At 58.2% G+C, this 23,351-nt stretch overlaps 7 protein-coding genes across 7 annotated transcripts; 6 read left to right on the top strand and 1 right to left on the bottom strand.

The window, feature by feature from the left end:
* Positions 1 to 420: 420 nt before the first annotated feature.
* Positions 421 to 2,788, top strand: K452DRAFT_327451 (uncharacterized protein; the record flags this gene model as incomplete). Its single annotated transcript, XM_033544919.1, has 2 exons — positions 421 to 740; positions 802 to 2,788. 2 exons carry the CDS (start codon positions 421 to 423, stop codon positions 2,786 to 2,788), a joined length of 2,307 nt encoding a protein of 768 aa, XP_033396336.1.
* A 600-nt stretch (positions 2,789 to 3,388) lies between these two features.
* K452DRAFT_299356 (uncharacterized protein) lies at positions 3,389 to 5,184 on the top strand (the record flags this gene model as incomplete). Its single annotated transcript, XM_033542219.1, has 4 exons — positions 3,389 to 3,569; positions 3,725 to 3,922; positions 4,009 to 4,361; positions 4,444 to 5,184. 4 exons carry the CDS (start codon positions 3,389 to 3,391, stop codon positions 5,182 to 5,184), a joined length of 1,473 nt encoding a protein of 490 aa, XP_033396337.1.
* Positions 5,185 to 6,350: 1,166 nt separating this feature from the next.
* Positions 6,351 to 8,846, bottom strand: K452DRAFT_299357 (uncharacterized protein; the record flags this gene model as incomplete). The annotated part of the gene is made up of 4 exons (XM_033542220.1): positions 6,351 to 8,071; positions 8,265 to 8,447; positions 8,505 to 8,691; positions 8,799 to 8,846. The coding sequence occupies 4 exons, from the start codon at positions 8,844 to 8,846 to the stop codon at positions 6,351 to 6,353; spliced, it is 2,139 nt and encodes a 712-aa protein (XP_033396338.1).
* Positions 8,847 to 9,004: 158 nt separating this feature from the next.
* On the top strand, positions 9,005 to 11,507 carry K452DRAFT_288723 (uncharacterized protein). Its single transcript, XM_033540714.1, has one exon. It carries the CDS (start codon positions 9,386 to 9,388, stop codon positions 11,216 to 11,218), a length of 1,833 nt encoding a protein of 610 aa, XP_033396339.1. The 5' UTR covers positions 9,005 to 9,385; the 3' UTR covers positions 11,219 to 11,507.
* A 144-nt stretch (positions 11,508 to 11,651) lies between these two features.
* Positions 11,652 to 13,079, top strand: K452DRAFT_288724 (uncharacterized protein). The gene is made up of 3 exons (XM_033540715.1): positions 11,652 to 11,878; positions 11,949 to 11,979; positions 12,104 to 13,079. The coding sequence occupies exons 1-3, from the start codon at positions 11,699 to 11,701 to the stop codon at positions 12,688 to 12,690; spliced, it is 798 nt and encodes a 265-aa protein (XP_033396340.1). The 5' UTR covers positions 11,652 to 11,698; the 3' UTR covers positions 12,691 to 13,079.
* Positions 13,080 to 13,405: 326 nt separating this feature from the next.
* K452DRAFT_49192 (uncharacterized protein) lies at positions 13,406 to 19,118 on the top strand. Its single transcript, XM_033546737.1, has 3 exons — positions 13,406 to 13,529; positions 13,583 to 14,513; positions 14,568 to 19,118. Exons 1-3 carry the CDS (start codon positions 13,456 to 13,458, stop codon positions 19,110 to 19,112), a joined length of 5,550 nt encoding a protein of 1,849 aa, XP_033396341.1. The 5' UTR covers positions 13,406 to 13,455; the 3' UTR covers positions 19,113 to 19,118.
* Positions 19,119 to 20,129: 1,011 nt separating this feature from the next.
* K452DRAFT_319533 (uncharacterized protein) lies at positions 20,130 to 22,942 on the top strand. The gene is made up of 2 exons (XM_033544242.1): positions 20,130 to 22,278; positions 22,418 to 22,942. Exons 1-2 carry the CDS (start codon positions 20,486 to 20,488, stop codon positions 22,590 to 22,592), a joined length of 1,968 nt encoding a protein of 655 aa, XP_033396342.1. The 5' UTR covers positions 20,130 to 20,485; the 3' UTR covers positions 22,593 to 22,942.
* The last annotated feature ends 409 nt before the right edge of the window (positions 22,943 to 23,351 follow it).

Consider the following 23,351-nt stretch of genomic DNA (forward strand, 5'->3'; position numbering starts at 1 on the left):
AACTACGAGCGCAAACTCTACTTTGTAGGTCTATTTAAAGAAGTAATTTATAGGAAGCGTTCTGATTTACTTGAAGAGAGCATTTGGGCATAGATGCAATATCTTCAATATTTAAATTCAAGAGCGACTTAACGTAGCTTCGTTTCTACAGAGTAAAAATCATAAATATATATATATAAACACTTACCCCTGTAGCTTGTAGTAGTAGGTGGTGCAGGGGGAATACCCGGAGACAACTCGGAATGAATGATCCGACGTCAGACAAAAAGTGGCCGCGGGGAGCTCCCGCGCACCTCTGACTCAAGGGAAGCGCGCTTTCACCACCAGGAGCAACGCTTTGTGCCTCTCCACTCTCTCCGAAAGGCCGTCACCTACTCCTCCTCCCCAATTGCAAGCCAGGACATTGCACCCACCGGCACAATGTCTGCACTGGACTTGATCGACCACTCCCCGCACCACCCCGCCGCCGCGCCGGCCTTAGCGACCGCCTCGAACCTTATCCTCATAGACAACTACGACTCCTTCACCTGGAACGTCTACCAGTACCTGGTTCTCGAGGGCGCCAATGTCACCGTCTTCCGCAATGACGAGGTCACCCTCGACGAGCTCATCGCGAAGAACCCTACCCAGCTGGTCGTTAGCCCTGGCCCCGGACACCCAGAGTCGGACTCCGGCGTGAGCAGGGAGGCTATCAAGCACTTTGCCGGCAAGGTGCCCGTACTCGGCGTCTGCATGGGAGAGTGAGTCTGTCCGCACCCTTGGATTTGCGCTTGTACCGGTACTAACGGATGCTCCTCCCAGGCAGTGCATCTACTCTGTTTTCGGAGGTCGCGTCGATGTTACCGGAGAGATTTTGCATGGCAAAACTTCGCCGCTGCGCCATGACGGCAAGGGCGTGTACGCGAACGTGCCTCAGGATGTTCCCGTCACCAGGTACCACTCGTTGGCTGGCACGCACCCGACGCTTCCCGAGTGCTTGGAGGTTTCTTCCTGGATCGCGGCTGGACCCGACGGCGGAAAGGGCATAATCATGGGCGTGAGGCACAGGGAATACTTGATTGAGGGTGTTCAGTTCCACCCGGAGAGTATCCTGACCGCTGAGGGACGGTTGATGATCAAGAACTTCCTGAAGATGCAGGGTGGAACTTGGGCCGAGAACGAGAAGCTCTCAAAGAAGGATGCTGCCGCTTCAGAGGCTACCAACGGCGCCATTGTCCCGGACAAGAAGACTTCGATTTTGGAGAAGATCTACGACCACCGCCGCGCGGCTGTTGCGGCGCAAAAGGAAATTCCTTCGCAGAGGCCGGTTGACCTCCAGGCTGCTTTCGACCTCGGCATTGCTCCTCCTCAGATCTCTTTCCCGGATCGTCTGAAGCAGTCCCCGTACCGGTTGTCGCTGATGGCTGAGATTAAGCGGGCATCTCCCTCGAAGGGCATCATTTCACTGTCCACCTGTGCGCCCGCTCAGGCGCGGACGTATGCTCTTGCGGGTGCCAGCGTCATTTCTGTGCTCACTGAGCCCGAATGGTTCAAGGGAAGCATTGACGATCTGAAATACGTTCGTCAAGCTCTCGAGGGCATGCCCAACCGCCCCGCTATCCTTCGGAAGGAATTTGTGTTCGAGGAGTATCAGATTCTTGAGGCTAGGTTGGCCGGAGCGGACACTGTTCTGCTGATCGTCAAGATGCTTGACGAGGCGACTCTTAAGAGGCTGTACCTCTACTCTCAGTCCCTTGGCATGGAGCCGTTGGTTGAGGTCAACAATGTGGAGGAGATGCAAATTGCAGTCAAGCTTGGATCTAAGGTCGTTGGTGTCAACAACCGTAACCTGGCCAACTTTGAGGTCGATTTGGAGACGACGAGTCGTCTGATGGACATTGTCCCCAAGGAGACCATTGTGTGCGCGCTCAGCGGTATCTCTGGACCGAAGGATGTGGAGCCGTACGAGAAGAATGGCGTCGGCGCTGTTCTTGTGGGTGAGGCTCTCATGAGGGCTCAGAACACTGCGGAGTTTATTGCGCAGCTCCTCGGCGGTTCACAAAGCACTGTGCAAACCAAGCCGCGCGCGGCACCTCTGGTCAAGATCTGCGGTACTCGCTCAGCGGAAGCTGCTAAGGCGGCCATCGAAGCGGGTGCCGACCTGATTGGCATCATTCTTGTCGAGGGCCGCACGCGCTGCGTCTCGAACGAGACTGGCCTTGAGATCTCGCAAGTGGTCCACAGCACGCCCAAGGCACGCAGGAAGGACGCCGCCCCAACCTCGAGCAGCATCCCCAACGCCGCGTCAGAATTCTTCGCCCACACGCCGCAGCACCACCTCTCGCACCCTTCGCGCGCGCTGCTCGTCGGCGTGTTCCGCAACCAGCCCCTCGACTACATCCTCGCGCAGCAGAAGGCGCTCAACCTCGACATCGTGCAGCTGCACGGCTCCGAGCCTGTCGAATGGGCCTCGCAGATCCCGGTGCCGGTCATCCACGCGTTCAAGCCCACCGAGGCTGGCCTCACCCGCCGCAACTACCACGCTATCTCGCTGCTGGACTCGGGCGCCGGTGGCTCCGGCCAGAAGCTCGACCTAAGTGAGGTCAAGGAGACGCTGCAGCGCGATCCGAGCTTGCGCGTCTTGCTGGCTGGTGGTCTGGGGCCGGAGAACGTCGCCGATGCGATTAGGGAGCTTGGAGAGCTGGGCGAGAGGGTCGCTGGTGTTGATGTTAGTAGCGGTGTTGAGGTGGATGGGAAGCAGGATTTGGATAAGATTAGGGCGTTTGTTGAGGCGGCGAAAAGTGCTTAGGGGTTGTTAAAGCGGTCTCTGCTTCTTCTGGGCGCGATCTCTGCTCTGTTGGGTTTTAGAGATTCTAGGTATATCCCCATTTGCTTCAGTACCTACTCTGGTCTGGCGAATATCAGACTTACTTGGACTTTGCTTGTCACACCTCGAACGGCGGTGACAACCTTCTCTTCTCTAGGTATTTACCCAGTCCCTCTCGACTTGATGGGCTCTTGCCTCAACCAACTCACGGCCTGACCGCCAATTACCCAAGCGTCGAACCGCAGTATATAAAGATCTATCTAACCTCAGTCTCTTCTTTCCTCCCACCACCACTCCACCTCCGTAATCCTCTTGAGCTCACACTGACGGCCAAGCTTGCTTGCTTTGGCTTCGATCATTCAACTTTCAAGAAGTTAAGAACTTCGCTTCGCCCGCTCCTCGACTGCGCGTCACTTCACCCAATCTCACTGTAGCTCTGATATCCCAACGAGCAAAGACGGCCAACCCTCACAGTATCATCTGAACCTCACTCTCACACTTCAATTCAAACAACCATCCGGGGTCCCACGCTGTTCAACAGTCTCTAAAGTTAGCATTAAAGCTACCTACACACCCATCACGATGAAAAACCCCTTCCAAGGCCTCGTCATCGCTGCCAGCGGCCACTTTGGCCATGGCCGCTCGCAAGAAGACTTCAAGCGCTGGACCGAGAGCAACGGCGGGACGTGGGCGACGACCGTCACGGCGCAGACGACGCACCTGATTGCCACCAAGGACCACTGGAACAAGCAAGCGCCTCTAGGTAAGCAAGCCTGATATGCGTGCACTGTCTCTTCACCTCTACTGCTGGCTCTGCACCTATCTTCTTCCCGGTTCCGTGCATATGCAAAGCCCTATTAGTCGCTAGAGTCGACACGTCTGCAGTCTGCACTGACATAAACCAATCTTGTCTTATAGTCAAAGACGCCCTCGCGCAGCCGACAGTGCACATTGTCAACTTCGACTGGCTCGAGGACACGCTGACCAAGCGGACGCGCTGCAAGGAGAAGCCGTACCTCTGGGCCAACAGCGCCGCCGCGCCCAAAGCCAAGAAGCAGCGGCAGCAGCGGAAAAAGGCCGCCAAGCGCGCGGAGACGAAGCTGGTGGAGCGTGACGGTACGTCGCTGGCGTCGAGCCTTGGCAAAGCCGCATCGACTTCTGAGCGTGTGCTGACGACTTGCCCTCGTTCTGTGGGCCTGCAGTGCGTGACTTTGAGGATGGATGCCAGTCCGCCAAGGACGATCTTGACAGCGGTACGTCCCTGCCGAGCTCTACTCCACTCAAGCCCGCGGCCCAGCGCAGCAGCAGCGACGGCGGCGGCCCCGGCTCCAGTGTCTCCTCCCCTGCCGCCGCCGGCAGCACCGCGCCCTCCACGCCTAGCAAGCCAGCCGACGGCAATGACGGCGTCGACGCCGGCACCTCGGGCTCGGCCACTGCGTCCAGCACGCCGACGAAGGCGCCGAAGACAGCGTCCGAGGCGCTGGTCATGATCCGCGCGCAGCGCAAGGCGCGGGACGCTGCGAAAGCCGCAGCAGCGGGCAGGGGCACGGGAGCAGTCGCAGGCGGAGCAGCCGCGCCAGCCAAGCAGCCGCCCAAACGCGCCGCAAAAAAACAGGCTAACAAGCCCGCGGAGCTAGACCTTCACCACATATACAGACAGCACAGGCTTCGCGTACCGCATCGCGCTCACACGCGTGTGCGTCGCGACCAATACCTCCGAACGGCACGTCCTCGCGCTATACGAGACGCACACGGCGCCGCACACGTACGCCGTGCACACGCGCTTCGTGGCGCGCAGCGGGCGGGAGACGGCAACGGTGCTGGCGCCCGTGGGGTCTGCGTTCGTGGATGCGTTCGCGCTCTTCCGCGCTGAGTTTGAGCGCTTGACGCGCGTGCCGTGGGAAGATCGCCTGCTGGGTTCCGAGGCGCTGAGGGAGCGCTTGGAGCGCCGTGAGCGCTGCGAGAGGATCGCCGACGAGGCCCGCGAATGCGTCGCTCGTGAGGCGGCGGGGAGAGAGGGGGGGACGCGCAAGCGCGCTGCTGCTGACAGCGACTCTGAGGCCGAGGGGGGCTCGAAGAAGAAGAAGAAGAAGAAGAAGAAGAAGAAGAAGAAAGCGAAGCGCACGAAGAAGGGCGCGGATGTGGAGGTTGCCGCTGCCTCTGGCTCTGGCTCTGGCGCTGCTGCTGCCCCTGTCAAGCTCGCCGACAGGCCGTTCCTGTATACCCCGCCTGCGCAGGGCCGTCCGCGGGGCCTGCTGCGCCCGCTCTTGGAGCCTGTTGAGGGTGCCGGTGCCGCTGCTGGTGCCGCTGCTGGGGCTGGGGCTGGGGCTGGGGCGCCTCTGGGCGAGCCGGCTTTCTTGTCTTTGGGGGCGAAGTGAACGACTCAAGACTGAAAGCTGAACGACCAAACGACCAAACGCTTAGACGAACAAAAACACCATATCAACCGCTTCGATTCCCGTTCCAGCAGCTGCACTGCACGACCGGCAGCGACGGTGGTAGCGATGGTAATGATGGTGGTGGTGGTGGTGGTAGCGATAAAGGCGTTCCGGATGATTAACAATGGCTAGGAAAGGGGCGGCGTTCCGGGTTATCTGCTTTTTATCTCCTTTCCTTCTTTTCCTCTCCCATTTACTCTCTTTCTCTCGGGTATCTGGATCAAGGCGTACAGTCTGGGCGGTGGTGCCGGCGTTGATGGAGTTCAGTGTTTGCGGCCGAGCAAGCGATATGCCTGGAAAGGGAACCAAACAGGCGGGCAGGCAAGGCAAACAGGGAGGGTACCTAACATGCAAAGGAGGTGACGACATAACGACGAAAAGAAACAAAAACTCACCTACCTACCTAAGTAAGGTCCACCATGTAGCGGCACTTAGAAACGTCAAGCAAGCAAGCACGCACGCAAGCCACAAAGCAAGCAAGCAAGCAGCGCCAACCCACGAAAAAAAAAAAAAAAAAAAAAAAAAAAATTGAAGCGATCCACGCCCCATACCATATCATAGCCACTGAATGAAAAAGCCATCAGCCAGCATCTTCCGAAAAGAAGCAGAGTACGCACGCACAAGGGCGGCGTCGAAGAGATATCTAGATAGAATGCCTGCAACAAAGTGAACGCAACCAAGGCTCGAATGGAATGGATGGGATATCGGTAGCCTTCCCTCGAACGCCCTCGCCCCCGCCGCTGTAGCTTTAGCTGTAGCTTTATGTCGCTTTTCAGCTCTGCTTTCCCGTGCCCGCCGCTGCCTCGATCGATCGAGTCCCCGCTCGTGCTCGTGTTCGTCTTCGACTCCGTCTTCGACTCCGTCTTTGTCCATAAGCCGAGACCGAAAAGAGATGACAGGTGGCAGAGAAGCAAAGTGAAGAGAAGCAAGCAATCCAGAACCCTGCCTCAACCTAGATAGGCCGTAGTACCGTCCGACCCTGACCCCTATACCGCCCAAAAAACGCCAAGCAATGCGCCCTTAGCCTAACCCCAACAACAACAACAACAACCTCATCCATACATACAACCCCCTCCCCCTCTCCCTCCCCAAACACACACCCAGCCTCAAGCCCCCGGGCTCCCGGCCTCCAGCGCCTCGCGCTCGCGCGCCTCCTCCAGCTCCCCCAATATCTCAGGCAGCATGCCCTCGACGTCCTCTTCGCGCACGCCCAGCGCCCCCGTGATGAGACGTTTGTAGTCTGTCTGGCGCTCGCCCACGCCCGCGACCGCGAGGTTGGCCACGACTTCGCGCACGAGGGCTTGGCGCGCGGCTTGCGCGTCGCGCAGCGCTTGGGCCAGGGCGAGCTTCTCGCGGAGCGTGACTTCTTCATTGCCTGCGTCGCTGTTGGCGGCGCCGTTGGCGCCCATTGTGCTGTTGCCCGTGGCGCCATCGGGTTGCGATTGTGGCTGCGACTGCGATTGCGACTGCGATTGCGACTGCGAGTACTGCGACTCCTCGCCCGCGATTAGGCGCCGTAGCTCTGCCGTCTGCTCCATTTCCACGAGCGCCTGGGCCTCTTTGATCACGGCTTCGAGCTCTGCCTCCTGCCGCCTGTCTTCCTCATCTGCTTCAGCGTCCTTGTCGCCCCCCAGCAGCCCTTCCCCGCCTCCGCTCAGTGCTATATCGTCTGCATTGACGCCAATCTCGCGCAGTTGTTTGCGCACCGCCTCGACCTCGGCCTGCCGTTTCCTTACCACCCGCTCAGCGTCCGCGGCCTCTGCTTCTTTTTCCTCCAGCTCGGCCTCGTACGCCGAGGCGAGGTTCTCGCATTTCTCGAGCAGCGTGGGCGCGATTTTCGACATGAGTGTTTGGGCGGTTTGGCTGCGGTATTGGTGTTGCGTGGGTCGCTCGACTTCGGGTATCCCGCTTAGGCCGTTGCGCAGGCTGCCGAAGGTCGTGGTTCCGTTTAGACCGATGCGGCCGTCTGGTGCAAAAGGCGAGCTGGAGGCGCCTCGATGCCGTCCGTCTCGGCGCCTTGCATTGAGTTCGCGAATTAGGTCGTCCGCTGTCTCGCCTTGCGCGTTGGGGATGTCGACGGCGACGTTGCGGCCAAGAAGGGAACGCACGCATTTGCGAGCGCCATTGCGGGCGGCAATCATGATGGCCGTATCGCCATTCTTGTCCTGGGCATTTAGCAGCCTTGTGACCTCCTCTGGGATCCAGGTTTCGGAGAGTTTGTTGATGATGCAATCCAAGTAGTATCGTGCACAGACGTACTTGTTCTTGCTGCTGGTAGTTGCGGCGATGTGATGAAAAACCGTGCTGCCGAACCAGTCGGTACGCACAACTGTGGGCTGCAGAATCTTAATCATAGCGGGCATGGTGTTCTTGTCGTAGTTATTTGTGAACATGACGGCGCGCATGAGTGGCGTCTCAAGATTATTCGACAGTGAGTCGATACGAGCCCCTCGTCGGATCAGATCTTTCACTACATCCACGTCGCCCATTGCCGCCGCCCAATGCATAGCCGAGTGGCCTTTTTCGTCTATCATGCGATCAAGGTTAACGTTTGCTGGCGGCTCAGGCGGTGCTGGGAAGCGGTCTTCAGACTCCAGCAGCATGAAGTAGTCTAACAGAGCATCTGCCCAAAGCTGGTGTTGGCGGTCCTGGATCGATAATTGATCCTCATCCCGTTTGCGCTTCCGCCCACTTTGCGAGTACGGAAAGTCATCGTCCATCAGGGGTTCGGATATGATCGTCACGTTGTCGGGAGTTCCTTCACCAATGTACCGGGCGCTGGCAGCATCATCGTAGATTTCGCTCAATTGACTGGGTGCTTGGAGTGCTGGAGTAAGTGTTAGCAAGCTGCGCGATCCATCTCGGTGAGTCGATTTTTTAGAAGCTGGCGGCTCTCATGGACTTGACAGGTCTTCAAAGCCAGATGCTACGTGGGATGGGGACGATGACTCTTGACGCGACGTAGTCAACCGCATCACAGGAAGGGCATTGGCAGGAGAGCATTCCAGGTGTCCACTCACCAGTCACCCTCCGCGCAGCACTTTGACGGGAGCCTTTTGGCCTCGACGAGGCGGCAGTGGCATGTTTTGGCGCAGGAGGGGGGCTTCTGTCTCCAGGCACATAGTCGAAGATGAGGCGCAGTTTGTCGAGCACACCGTTGCGCTCAGCTAGTACGCGACCGTCATGTAGAGGTATCCAAGTCCCTGGGAAAGGCGGCCTTCAGCGACGCAGTCTGCGACACAAGTTTGGCCCATGCTGACCTTGGTATTTGCCATAACCGCCCTGGACCTTCTCGTGCACACCCTTCTGGACCTCGCGCTCGAGGATGCGCGTACGGGCGGGCTTGTCGAAGTCGGCGACCTTTAGGATGTGCGTCGCATTGATCCAGTCGTCGGCGCGCCTGCGCATGACATGGTTGCCATCGACGTTGTACTCGTAGACAGGCACCTGGCAGGCGTCGCATCATGGTCAGCTCAGCTAGGGCGGCGGCTGCAGGACGGAGGGGCTCGGGGTTGGGCGCAGGGGCGGGCTTCAAGGGCGGAGCCGGGGCTTACATTGCTGTATGTGGCCGAGTAGATCCTGCCGGAGTTGTCTTGCGGCATGTTCACTTGCGACGCGGTGGTGCAATTCAGACTGGGAAGACGTGGAGCGCGTCCTCCTCGCGAATCTACAGACCGCCCGGGCCAGGCACGTGACCTGCCATCATCCCGAACGACCCACGACCCACGACCCGCTTCTTCTTCCCAAACCCTGTCCTGCCCACTCGCACGGCCATCCTTCACTCGCTCGCTTTCCCTCGCACCCTTGACTCCGTGCCACGGAGCTACCTGAGTTGTTGCATAGCCATGCCCTCTATACTACGGGCACTCCGTCATCGGCCCTGCCTGCCGTCGTCTGGTGCCAGCAGTGCTGCTGACGCGGCCACTCATCTTCGAGAGTACGGCCGATAAGCGTGGTGATACAAGACCAATGGTTGTCTCCCCAGAGCCGCGCGAAAGGATCAATCCCTAGTCCTAGCTTAGAGTGCAATGGCGAGATGTTTCTCTTTATATTCTTCTCTTACGTCTCCCTCTGTTGCCTTTAAAAGACCTTGCTGCTTCCTGATTGCTCGCTCACCCTTGCAGCACATGGTTTGTTCATGATGTTTCGTTTGCTTTTTGTCCTGGCCTCGGGCCTATCCGTCTGTACGGGCCAACTGGAGACGACCTTGTCCAAAGCCGACTTTAGCAATTCCTCGATCGCCGACGATAATGCCAACCACATATTCAACGCACTCCATTCTTCTCTGAGGCAATGGGGCTCTTCCTTGGACCACAACGGCATGTCCTTCTTCTTGGCCTCGGTGCCTGAAGGTGCTCAATTCTACCACGGTACTTCTTCCAACAAGTCCGTCACGGGAATGGAATGGCTAGCGTTCGAGCCGGAGCATGCTCTGGTGTTCGCTCGACCTCATCCAAAGCATCCACCTGGAAAGGGCCCAGGAAGGGGTCCTCCCGGCAGGGGTCCTCCTGGACGACGTCCCCATGGGGAAGGGCCCCCAGGATATGGACATGGGCCTCCACCAGACGGCAGAGGCCACCATGCTCGCCCGAAACTTGATTACCATCCATCAGACAGGAATCATCCCAAAGACAGCGACAGCCAAGAACCTATGCATAAACGAAAGCTCAGAAAAGCAGACTCCAACTCCGCAGGTTACCTCCACACCTACAGGACCACGCACTCACTCTCTCTCCTCTATATCGACGGCATGTCTGCAGGCAAGACTCAAAAAGGTACTCTTGATTCCACGGATGCTGTCTTGCTCAATGTGAACCCCGACGAGCACAACCGTAGGATGTGGGATTACGAACGTGCCGAGGGCCTTTGCAAACTTGCCAACGAAGAATGGGGTGGCCGTGTAGATGGCTTCCTGCGCATGGAGATGGGGTTCGAGATCATTCTCTGCGACTTCGAGAAGCATCTTCACCTTGAACGTATGACGCAGACATCTGCCGGCAGGATGGACCCTGGTTCCTTCGTGGACATTTCTTACTACCGCGCTGTCGCCTCCCGGTTCGATGGCATTGGAGGTGGACGCGCACAGGTCAACTACGAGGACTTCGTGACAGCCTTCGCATACGACATCGACTTGTTTAAGAGCGATGAACACCCTCGTTTGCAAAATGCATCCAACACAACCATCTCCCGCATCCGCGACGACGTTACGCGGATGGTGTTTTCCGGTCAATTCCCCCACGTTCGCGACCAAGCCGGCCTTCCGGCACGGGACTGGCAGGCTATCGTGGACGAGATCGTTATGCGCTATAGCGGCCGTCTGGAGTACCTCAGCTCCGAATCTGTCGACTCTTTCAAGACGTTCCAAGCCGAGGTCGAAGCGCTGTTCCGCCCTTTCATCGACTACAGTGCGCGCGACGCCACTGCTGAAGCCCTTCGCTGCTCCACGCAGTTCACGCCCGCCTACACAGGCGTCTCACTCGCCGCTCGCACCGCCCACAACGTCGCTCACAGCATCTGCAAGGCTTTGACCAGCGCTTCCGCCGCCTCTGACCTCGCCGCTGCGCAAACAGAGATTAGGGAGCTCGTGAGCTATCTGCAGTGGACGACTTGGAAAAAGTGCCAAGGCTGCGGTATCAACCAAGTGTGTTTTATCCCCATCTGGCCGGTGGGACGCACCCAGGACTGGGAGAACCCGCAGTGCCAGAGCAAGCTGCCTAGCTCGAGAGAGGATTCCTATTGGGGTGGCTTTGGAGGACCGCCTCCCCCACCCATGAATGGGGGATACGGTGCGATGGACGATTTCGAATACCCGCCGCCTCCGCCTCCGCCAGGGCACGGCCCTATGGATGGCTTTGGGCATCCTCCTCCTCCACCGCCACCTAGGCACGGCGAGATGGATGACTTCGAGTATCCTCCACCTCCACCTCCACCTGGACACGGTCCGATGGACAGATTCGGTCCCGGGCGCCACTAGGCGAGGATTGAAGCGACCGACGAAGATCCAAAAGTAATTTAGGTGAGCATGTTTGGTGCGCGAAGATCATAGCTCCCGCCGCCAAGACCGTTTCGCTAGCAAGTAGTGCGCAAGTTTAGTTTAGATATCCCATGTTATTGTACCATAGTTGAATGTTTGATCATCCACCCACACTTGGCAGAATTTCCATTTCGCTCGATCTTCTCTCGCCAGTAAATGTATAAAAATAACGCACGCACATGCAAGCGGCCGCGTCTTTGCTTCAAAATCAAAGTTCTGTCTGTCACCGTTTCGGGTTTCCCGAATGGGTAACTTGCTCAAACCCCCGCAACAGCCGCGCCAAGCTTCAAGGTGTCTGTCAGACTGAGCTGAAGTCACCAGTGCATGACTTATAATTCGCCTTGCCCCCCAATCCTTTTAGGCAGGCCGGTTGCACGGTTCGGACGCAAAAATCTGACAAGCTCAACATCCTTCAGCTCAATGTCTACCGCCATGTCCACCATGTCTGGCATGTCCATGCCTATGGAATCCATGGCAAGCACTGCGACCAACACCGTTATGGCTTCAGCGACCAGTACGATGGATTCAATGAGTTCGATGGGCTCTCTGGACCACATGGACATGGATATGGGCAGCAGCATGGGCGCGTGCAAGATCTCAGTGAGTTACATCAAGCTACCGCACTAAAACTGCATAAAAAAAGACTGCTGCTAACCCAGCCACCTGACAGATGACATGGAACTGGAACACCATTGACGCCTGTACGTTTTATTCCGCAAACTGGGTTCCCTCCCGTCAAGATGACACCAGACTGCCGCCCACAGCCTTTAAGGAAGCCCTTCCAACCTCTCCCGAACAGAGACTAATTGGCACCGCTCCTCGCAGGCTTCCTCACCGAGACCTGGCACATCAAGACGCGCGGGCAGTTCGCGGGCACCTGCATCGGCGTGATCCTGCTAGTCATGGTACTCGAGCTCCTGCGCCGCGCCTCAAAAGAATACGACCGGTTCCTAGTGCGGCAGCACCAGCGCGCCTACCACGCCGCCTCCAGCGGCAGCAGCAGGCCGACCACCGGCATCAATACCCCCGAGGAGGGCAAGCTGGTCGCCAACTCCGCCGTCGCGCGCAGCACGACTACTGGCGCCGACGCCATCACTCCCGCCAGAGCCTCTTGTGATGTCCCTCCTATTACTGCAGACACCAAGACGTCCCCTGCAAAACCTACTATCGCTTCCCAGGACTTCGCTATCCGTGCTAATGTCCAAAACGCCTTGACCGCGGCTGCGGCGCCTCGCTTCCGCCCGACGTTGGTGCAGCAGCTGGTTAGGGCTCTGCTGTACATGCTCCAGTTCGCGGATGCGTACATCATTATGCTACTGGCGATGTACTATAACGGGTACATCATCATCTGCATCTTTATCGGCGCATTCCTGGGCCGGTTCGCGTTCGATTGGGAGAGCTTTGGCTTGTGAGTACTGAGTTGTCTCCTTGTATTGACGTGGATGCGGGCTGTTAAGCGGTGTGCTGACGGCGTTTAATAGGGGTCTGGATGGCCATGGCCATGATGTGGAGGATGTTACGCGTTGCTGTGGTTAAGGGATGATGCGGTGCTATCTATTATTACAATGGCAGGGGTAGTTTTGCGGCTGGATGATGGATGAGGAGTTATGGATGAGGAGTTAAGGATGAGGAAAACTGGCTCTTGCAACTACTTTTCGGAGCTTTATAATGACAATCAGCAACGAGATTGCTGTTTCTTGGGATAGGTGCTGGTCGGGTTAAATGTGGCTGATTTGCGACCGCATAGAGAACTTTATGTGGAGGCAGGAATGTCTGTTTGTCAGTATTATCATGGCGTTTTCGCAGTAGTATGCAATTCATTTCTTGGAATGCCCAAGGCATACATGTGGTGTGGTGTTTGTTGCAGGGCTAGGCGTTGCCATAGTTGCATGGTGTGGAGGACGGCAGCGTGCCGACTAGGTCTCGGCCGGTCCTGGGAAACATTGATATGCAATTCAGCACGAAGATACGAACCCCGTCAAAGGATGATGATAAAGGTGAAGGGATGATGTTTGTTGGTTGATGGTCGGTCACGGGCTGGAGAGGCGGTGGCAGCTCATTGGTCAGCGATTGTTTTCCAAGCTGCCGTAGCTCGGAGCTTTCCAATCGCAACTCAGAGCGTCACCTCACTGTATGGACATTTAAAGGAGCCACTCAACGGCGCACATGAGCGCGCTATGGCTGCACCATCCGCGGATTCCGTTCTTTTCCCGCCTCTGGACAAGTGTCTAAGCGGAGAGCAGCAACTGCTGTAAGCACGCCGCGCTGCATTCGCATGATTCACTTGTCGCTAACCTGCTGCAGGTCATGGAAGGACGCGTTCATTGCGCTTTCTAGCTCGAACCGTGGCCGCGAGAGCGCATTCCTCGAGCGCTTCCTCACCCATCAGACCAATGTCGCCACTCTAAGCAAGCCGTACGAGCCTTTTCAGGCACCGTCCGCCCAGTCCAAGTCGGCCTTCGAGACCAAAACCGCCGCAATCAACGTGCCATCGTCGGAGGACGGCCAGTACGACATCAGCCAGATCAAGGAAGATGCGCTTTGGCTGTCGAAGGAGGCCAAGGTCGACGAGGTGTCTGCGCTGAGAATTGCGCTTTTGGAATGGCAGACGCGGCCCGCCGCGCAGCTGCTGAGCGGATTCACGGAAGAGGAGGCTCTTAGCGTACAATCGGCTGCAGGTGGCGCGAACCTGGGATCCTCGACTTTCCTCCCGAACTCCTCCATTCTCGCCGCGGCGACGGACGGCCTGGGGCAGAATTTTGCGGCTTTCGCGTCTGCCGAGCAACGGCGCCTGCGCATCCTGGATACCTACCTCTCGGAGCGGACACATATCCTGAAGCTAAGCGATTTGCTGGTCCGCATTGGCTCCGCGGCGCTGAAGACGGAAACATCGGCCGAGACGAGGGACAAGGGAACGTCGAAGGTGCCCTGGGTTGCGGAGCTTGGAAAGAGTGTTTTCCAGGCACAATGCACGGCGGCAGCTTTCAAGAGTAGCTTTGATGCCTTGCGTGCGCGGTTCCAGGCCCTTGCTGAGGGTAGTGGCTGGTATCAGGCCGAAGGCGGCAACTCTGACGCGGAAGAGATTTGGGGACACTGTCAACTCACGGAGGCTATATCTCTCCTTCAAATCATCTTTGCGCAAGCCGACACGAAGCCCGAGGCCTTGGAGGCACAGACTCTCATAGACTGGTTTGACATGACTGCTTCTTATGACTTCTTCAAGTGTGTCCAACTGGTAAGTTGTGTCTATCTATGCGCTGTTCAAAAAACGAAACTGACAAATTTGCAGCCCTTCCTGAGCCAGCAAGAATTGCTACCTTCCATTCAGGTTCTTGTTTCCATTGTCTGCTTGACTCTGCTCGATCTTGACGCGGTTCTTGCACGCATTTTGGGCGAGGCAGATGTTGCCTCAGCCACGTATATTACCGATGAGGAATGCGTTCGAAAGCTCACCGAGTTGTTTATCGCAACCGGTAATCAAGGACCATCCCCAGCAAGCCCAGCAGTTTTCGCCTGGACCATCATTGCACTCGCTGCGAAGAACAACCTTAACGGAATAGTTGCAGCACGGGATAACCCAGCAGCTTTAGTCTCTGGTGAACCATCAATGGCGGAAAAGGTGGTTGACACCATCTCGGATATCCAGTTTGATGAGGATCCTTTTGTTTTTTTGGCAACCGCATCAGTAGATGGCGCCCATATCTTCGACCTGATAGCGGAGCTCTCATCAATTCTGACTTCAAACTTCGATGGTAGGCTCGGGTACGGCTACGGCGAGAAGAGTGTCAATATTGACCTCGATTGTCGCCTGGAAGCTAGTATGCGTTTGAGGCTGCTGAATCTAATCCGTGATGGCTCCTTCGCGGTTGAGTATAGTCCTGAGGTCATCCTAGGCACACTCGCGGTCCTGAAAGGTGGACAGACCTACTGGGACTTTACTGAACAAGATTCGAGGAGGACCGAAGATCCGGTCATGAAAGCATTCCTCGAAGGCTCGGAGACGAATATTCTTGGCCAGGCCGAAGTACGGTTCCCCTATGAGACGCTCCCTCTGTTACAATTTTACAAGGCAGTGTGCTTCGGAAGTCAGGCCGATGAAGAAGGCAACTTGGTCATAGCTCAAAAGTTATTGTCAAGGACCCAGTTCACCCAAGTCTTACCCCCGAGGTTCGCTGGTTACACCACGATTCGCGAAGAGGAGAACGCCTTTTCCGTACAACTTCTCGAGGACCTCAGCCTTTTCTCAAGCCGGAAGGGCTCCAGACGCCCGGCGCCTCGCCAAGCGATTGGCAACGAGTTGGTTCTGGCCGATGAGTCGGAGCCGAGCGAAGAACACATCATCCCTGCCGGCACGATAGGATATGTGCTCAACCCTGATGTCAAGCCTCACGTCGTAGCATGGTCGCATAAGCACTCTGCTCTGCGATACTTGTCTGTTTCTCTCTTGAGCATTCTTTCCGGCAGCGACCTGGTCGAAACCGCGCAACAGAAGACGATGAGCATTGACGATGCCAGTGAGTTTATTGGACTGCTTGCGATGCTCGTCACGGCTTCTGTGAGAGTGGCAAAGGCCAATGACTTGGAGCCCACTTTCGGAGCTCAAAGAATCCTCGAGGATGCTAGTGATGGACTGAATCGCAACCAGGACATTGTCAGCTTGGTTTTCGACATTTTCGAGCAGGAGCTACAGAGACTGCGTGAGCGTCCCAACAACGCAAGCTCGTTAAGTCTGCTCGTGAACTGCCTTTACTTCATACACGCCTTGGTGGCCGTTCTGCCGAACAGAATATGGCCTTTCTTCGCTCGGAGTAGATTGCTCGATATTGACGGTATCGGTGGCAGTTTAATAGCCGTCGTTTCGGGCACCGAAATGGTCACTGGTCGTTACGATCTGCTCATTGGATGCGTCAGACTATTCGAGGCTTTGGCTGAGGACTCTGTCAAGCACTCTGTTTCTAACAAGCTGGGCACGAAGGCTGTAGCACGCTTTTCTGCTGCCAACTCCATGGGAGGTGGCTCGCCCGAAAAGATCATGAGCAAGGTCCTTTTGAGCTTTGCAAAGACATTTGTCGGCGTTTTTGAGAGCTGTCCCAGCTGGCGATTCAATCTTGTAGAGCAGAAAATGGTACTCAACTCGAAAATCACGTCCATTTTCGACAGCATCTTGCGCACCGTCTACGGCTTCGACGACGAGGGGGAGAAGCCCTCGGACAAGCTTTGCGGTGTGCTCGCTCCTACGGCGGAATACTTGCTGGACGTCTTCCATTCTGTCACGGCTCACGACATCCCGACTCATGCTCTTTTGAACATCTTCTACTCCGGAACAAAGCCACCTCCGTCGTCCACGCCTGCGCGACTCACCCAGCTTTGGACGTCTCAGACTACCGCGGCGGTGGCTTGGGCGACTACCGTCCTCCGGGCGGGAGTACTGCTGAACCGTCCTGCATCGCACATTGAGAAGCAGCTTTTCAAGGCATCGCCATTGTTGGCTCGTTTGTCCATCGCTCACGAGACTTTCAAGTCGCCGGTGATGAGGCTGCTTGAGGCTCTCGTCAAGAGTGCTGCCAGAGGGGAGGCCGAACCGCCCTCTCTTCTGGGCCACTTGGGCCCGGAAACGGCGAAGAGCTTCCTCAGCGTCATGTCTTCGATGAGCGGACCTCTGAAAGACACGCAGGTTGAGGTCGATATCTGGAGGTTGCTGTCGACGGTTGTGAGCAACAAGCAGCAGTGGTTTTCCATCTATCTCCTCACCGGCAGCACACCAAGGGACTCTCTGAGGACAACGAACAAGCAGGCCGCGGGCCGCCCCCGTGGAAGGCCACTGCTGACCTCTGCCCTCGACCAGCTGTGCGATATTAACAGCCTGGAGGCGCGGCGGGCCGTGGCCATGCTGGAGTTCATTTCCCTTGCCCAGAACCACTGGCCTTGGGCGGTGACGAGCATGCACAGGCACCAAACGTTCCTCTCGAGCATCATGGAGTTTATTAAGAACATACAGCCCAGCCCAGCAAACGCATCGATAGACACCGTGGTTGCGGACTGCGTCAAGATTCACATGGCCTCTTTGATTGCTGACATTGGCGCCATGTGCCTGCATGCGGCACGCCAGCTGAGCGATATCAGGCCTGTGCAGCATGTGATACATAAGCTGGGTTACCTAACCAGCCACGGCGTCGAGGTTCCTCCGTACAACCAATCATTGCACACGAACCTGAAGAAGAACCTTGAAAGGAAATTCCCCGGTTGCAAGCTCTCCAACTTCAAGAAGACGCTTCTCACCAAGACTGACTTTGGCCGCAACTACTTCTACGATCTCGACTATGCATCGGAGGTTCTTGGCTTTGATGTCACGTGGGCTGGTAACAAAAACCAGGGCTTTGCGAATGAGTTTGAGAGAGCCAACGTCAACTTGTCTCTTGTGGAAGCCAAGATTATGCTTCTGAAGAGCTGGAAGCTCCTTGCGATCGAGCTTGGCAGCATCATCAACAAGGACCACCGTATCGAGGAGATTCTCTCTCCAGTGGTGGAGGACTGTCTGAAGTCAAACCAGCAGTCCAGCGGGTCACAGGCGCTGTTTGGGCGCTTGGTGCACGTCAGAGCGGACTTTGCCTTTGTCCTGATGCAGAAACTGGTCCAGGCAGAGTGCAAGAGCAGCCACGTGCGATCCTTGTTCCGCGTCGCGTGGGACACCATCCGGTTGTCTGGGCAGGACTTTGAGATAGCGTTTGTCGGCGAGAACGCAGACTACTACAGGACGCTGCTGCGGATACTCTTCCTGACGCTGCAACCTCACCTTGGTGGGACGGCCCCTTCGGAGGTGCCAAAGAGCCCCGGAAAAGGCCTTCAGCGGGCCACACCGACAATGTCGTCGGAACTGCTCGAGATACTCAAGGAAGTCGTCGCCAAGGGGCTGCGGTCGCTTGCGAACCAGCTGCACGAGGACCAAGAGAGCGTATCGCCGTCGGACTTTGTGCTGCTCAGCGCGATACTGCAAACGATACTGCGGATTCCGGGCATGCACACGATCAACTCGCAGGTGGCACTGCTCTTTGCCAACAACAACACCAGCCGGTACGCCGTCAGCCTGTTCACGTGGGCGGACCAGCTCACCATCGACGGCGACCCCGTCTACGGCGAACTCAGCATCCTCTTCCTGCTCGAGCTGTCGAGCATCCTGCCCATGGCCGAGACGCTCGCAGTCGAGGGCGTGCTCTCGCGCCTCAGCACCGCCAACCTCATGAACCACTACCGCAAGCCCAAGGGCATGGGCCCGTTCGACGAGCCCGCGCGCCTCTTCTCCCTCTGGTCGCGCGGCATCCTGCCCCTCTGCCTGAACCTGCTCGAGGCAGTCGGCTCACCCGTAGCAGCCGAAGTCGCCACCTTCCTAAACCAGTTCCCGACGCAGCTCGCGCGCGCCTCGGCCGCGCTCAACGCAAGCGCGAAACCCTCGCCCGCGCACCCCAACGCGGGCACAGTGACGCTGGGCGCGGCCAGCGAGGCGCACTCGCTCGCCCTCATCGCTATGGTCCTCGACCACTTCCGAACGGACCCCGCCGCGGCCACGATGGGGGAGATCCCGGCGCTGGCGTGGGACCGCGCCGCCGTCAAGGACGACGTCGAGACGTGGCTGCAGGGGCGCAAGAGCCTCCGCGAGCGCGTCGTCCCGCTTACGGAGCGCGAGCTGGAGCTTGTTAAGGCGAGGGCGGTGGGGGGTGCTGGGCTGGGGGCTGGGGTTGCGGCGGCGGAGAATCGGCTCGAGGAGAGGGTGGTGCTGGAGTTGATGGGCGCGTTGGACTGCTTGAATGCGCCGGGGGCGGGGGGGAGTGCTGCGTAGGTAGGTACGTACCTAGGTGCGTGCGGACGGAGTTGCGTGTGTCGCCCGTGGTAGGCAGAAAGAGGTTGTTGTGGCTTGTGGCTTGTAGCTGTAGCTGTTGGGGTTGGGTTTTGGCGGTTCATTTCTTTTTCTTTTTCTTTTTTTCGTTTTTTTCTCGCTTGGCGGCGGCTGGGCCTGGGAGTTGGGAGTGGGAAAAGAGAAAATGCGGGACGAAGTTGTGGTGGTGGGCGGGACTGTTAGTAGGTAGACATTAGGTGGCAGGCAGTCGGTCGGGGAATTGGTGAAATGGACGTGTTTAATGCTCTCAGGCCGGCGGGGTGGGACTGGGTGAGTGAGTAAGTGTGTGTGTGTGTGCATACATGGGAATCCATGCATATCGATTGACGCCGACGCGGGTTCGGCTACGGCGAGTCCGTATGTACCTACGATTATGCGGATGCCGGGACGTAGGTGGGTAGGTTGGCAGCGGCAGCTGTGCCGTCCCGTTTGCTGGTCCTGGATGGATGGAAGGCTGACATGACTGCTGCTCGGAGGAAAGCAAGCGGGTAGGTAGGCAAGGCTGAGCTCAGCGCGGGGGTCCTCCTAGGTAAGGACGGCGCGCAGGGGACGAGATGGGGTCCCTCGTCCTCGTCAGCATCATCTTCAGCATCTTCATCAGCACAAGCACAAGCACCATCATGCCCGCTCGACAATGCATGGGGCCGAAAGTGAGGGGAGCAGAGCAAAGCAGAACAGAGCTGTGCCAGCAGTACTACAGCAGCAGCAGAGGAAAAAAGAGGCAGCGACTAAGCCGTTTCGGGTGTTATGCTGCGGTGCGGAGGATATGCTATCTTTATCGTCCGTCAGCCATACATACCTCTATCTAGCTAACCTCCTCATGCAGACAGCCACTGCCACCGTCGGCTCACGTCAGGCACGCTTCCTAATCGCACCGCACGCCGCACCTCTCGCCGCGCCTTGTGCCGCTCAGCCTTGTTGTTGCCTGCCATTTGCGGCCGCCGTGTTTGGACTGAAGCGGAAAATGCCATCGTTGCTGCTGCGGCGGCGGAGGCTTGCTTGCCTATCTTGGGGGTACGTCCTGCTGCTGGCGCTGCTGTTGCTGCTGCTGGGGGACTGAGCTCACTCACCTCAAAGGCCTTTATAATGCGCCTTTGTCGCCCGGGTCCGTTTGCTTGCGGTTATCCTTAGACGTTTCTCCTATCGTGCTTCGAGCTCTTCTTCCTTATTCATTCTTCTACTGCTTCTACTGCTTCTACTGCTTCTACTGCTTCTACTGCTTCTACTGCTTCTCCTTCTTCTTCTTCCATATCTCCTAAGTTTGGTCCTTGCTGCATTGCATTGCGTTGCATTACATCATCGTCATCGTCATCAGCATGCTGCTCTTCTCATTATCCTCGTTGTCAAGCCTTTCCGTTGTTTCCTTTTTCCTGGCAGCGGCAGCGGCGGCGGCAGCAGCATCCTTCGACTGCCTGCCGGGGGACGCATGCTGGCCGACGCGCGGGGAATGGGCGGCTTTCAACTCGAGCGTGGACGGCCGGCTGCGCGTGACGGAGCCGTGGGCCAGCTGCTGCTACGACGCCACGGGCAGCTACGACGCCGCGTCGTGCCGCGCCATTGAGGCGTCGTATGGCGACGACGTGGCCCGCGCCGCCGTCTACGGCACCACGCAGAACCTGCAGTGGGAGGGCTGCGGCGCCGAAAGGTGCCTGGCCGTACAGCAGCAGCAGCAACAGCAACAGCAGCAACAACAACAGCAGCAGCCCATGGCCGGGACGTGCTCGCTGGGCTCCCTGTCGGCCTACTACGTCAATGCCACGCGCGCCGAGCACGTGGTCCAGACGCTGCACTTCGTCAAGCGGCACAAGCTGCGGCTGTCGATCAAGAACTCCGGGCACGACTACCTAGGGCGCAGCGTGGCGGCGAACTCGCTGGCGCTATGGACGCGCAACCTGCGGGAGCTCGAGCACCACGCGCGCTTCACGCCGGCGGGCTGCGCGGCTGCGCACGAGAACATCGGCGTCATGGGCGCGGGCGTCAGCGCCGCCGAGGCGCGCGCCTTCTTTGCCGCCCATGGTCGCGATATCACGCTCGGCGCGATCGGGAGCGTCGGGCCCGCGGGCGGCTTCGGGCAGGGCGGGGGACACGGCCCCCTGGGCCCGACGCACGGGCTGATGGTGGACCAGGCGGTCGAGTTCGACGTCGTGACTGCGGACGGCGAGGAGCGCACCATCAACGCATGTCAAGACGCAGATCTCTTCTGGGCAATGCGGGGGGGCGGCGGCGGCACCTTCGCCGTGCTCCTGCGCTACAAGTTCCGCACGCACGCCGCCGTCGCCTTCAACACGTACAGCTTCTTCGCCTCGATCGAAAACCCGATCCCAGATGTCCGGCACAGCGCGCTGTACAAGACGCTGCTGACGGCCTTCGTGCAGCAGCAGCCCAAGTGGTCCGCGCGCAACATCGCGGGCTACAACTTCTTCAGCGCGCGCAGCATCGAAACGCACATGGTGCTGCCGTCGAACGCGTCGCTCGCCCTCCTCATGGACGCCACCCGCGAATGGGCCAACATGCTGACGTCGCTGCCCGGCCTCGCCGTCTCCCGCCACGCCTACGAGCGCTTCCCCGACCAGTCCGCCTGGGCCGCCGACGACGACTACCGCGGCATCATCGGGCGGAACGCGCCGGGCGGGCTGGCCGTCGTGGAAGCCGGGCGCCTGGTCCCGCGCGCGCTGTTTACGCCTGAGAACGCGACCGCGCTGGTGGAGGCGCTGCTCGCTGGGCTGGCGGAGGCGGGCAAGGCCAAGGGCAGCATGCAGGTCTATGCCACGACGCCCGCGAACACGCCTGATGCACACGGCGCGACGAGCGCGCACAGGGCGTGGCGCGAGGCGCTGTGGAGCGTCGATTTCGTGGGGGGCTACAAGCGGGACGCGGGGGCCGCGGAGGCGGCGCGGCAGTGGGACGCTGTGAGACGGGGGGTGCAGCCGCTGAAACGCCTGCTGGGGGGCGGGGCGTGCTATCTGAATGAGGCGGACTTTGGCGAGGAGGAGTGGGTGGAGACGTTTTTTGGGGGGGCGGTTTATCAAAGGCTGAGTGGGGTGAAGGAGCGCTGGGATAAAGAGGGATTGTTCAGGTGCTGGAAGTGTGTGGGGTGGGGTGCGGGGGAGTGAGTGCGCCCTTTTTCTTATGTTTCATTCCCTTCCCTTCCCTTCCCTTCCCTTCTTTCCCTCTCCTTTCCTTCGCCTTTCTCCATCGCTCCGTTCATTCTCTCAAAGAAGTCCATCCTGCTAACACATTTCCCGCAGCAACATGTTCTCCTGCTACAACTCGTCGCACCCGCGCCCGACGCAGCGGCTTCCGGCCCTGGACCTGGACTTGGATGCTGCGGCGGGGTTTAGACAGCAGGGTGGGTTGGTGCCGTTGGGGGTGGGGGTGGACGGGGATGGGGATGGGGACGTGGATGTGGAGACGGAGTTGTAGGCTCCTCCGTCGGTACCTAGGTACTAACTGTTATTGGTGCGGGTTTGTATGGTTTAAGTGGTTGTGGGAGTGTGGGAGTTGCGGCGGGCGGGCCTCGCTGCCTTTCACCGCCGTTTTGTCGTTGGTCGTTGGTCGTTGGCCGTTTGTCGGTCCTGTTCAGCGAGCGAGCGAGCGAGCATGGCGCTGTAACGTGCCTAGGGCATTAGCGATGGTGTTGGTGTTGGCGTTGGCGTTTATTTATTCGTTTATTTGTCTGCTTGGTTGGGATCTGGAAAGGTGGACGCTGTATGCGCATAGACACGTACGTATAGCTGCTTCAAACCTTCAAATTACTATGCCGAAACGACTCCTCCTCCTCCTCCTCCTCCTTCTTCTTCTTCTTCCGCTATCCCCATCTCCACTCTCTACGCCCATCACCTACCCACCCACCTGCCTGCCTGCCTGCCTGCCTACCGCTTCACTCCACGTGCCCCGCCCCACCGTGCCCCGTCACACAAACACGCCCGATCCCCCGCCCGCCCAACGCCGGCTATGCAAAGCTCTCGGTGCTGAGATAAGCTTGTACACGGCACACAGCACCAACACAGCGCACAGAACACGCATTACGCAGCACGCTATAAATAGATAGGAGTAGCTCTTTCTCGGTTTGCGTCTGAGTGGCTTGCGTGGCTGACTGTCAGTGTCTGTTTTTGGTGGGGTTGTGAGTGCTGAGGCTGAGGGGCGGTGCGGGGGTGCGGGAGGGGGCTTGGTGCTTTTTTT

This window comes from Aplosporella prunicola (assembly GCF_010093885.1).
Source record: "Aplosporella prunicola CBS 121167 unplaced genomic scaffold K452scaffold_16, whole genome shotgun sequence".
Lineage (NCBI taxonomy): Eukaryota > Fungi > Ascomycota > Dothideomycetes > Botryosphaeriales > Aplosporellaceae > Aplosporella > Aplosporella prunicola.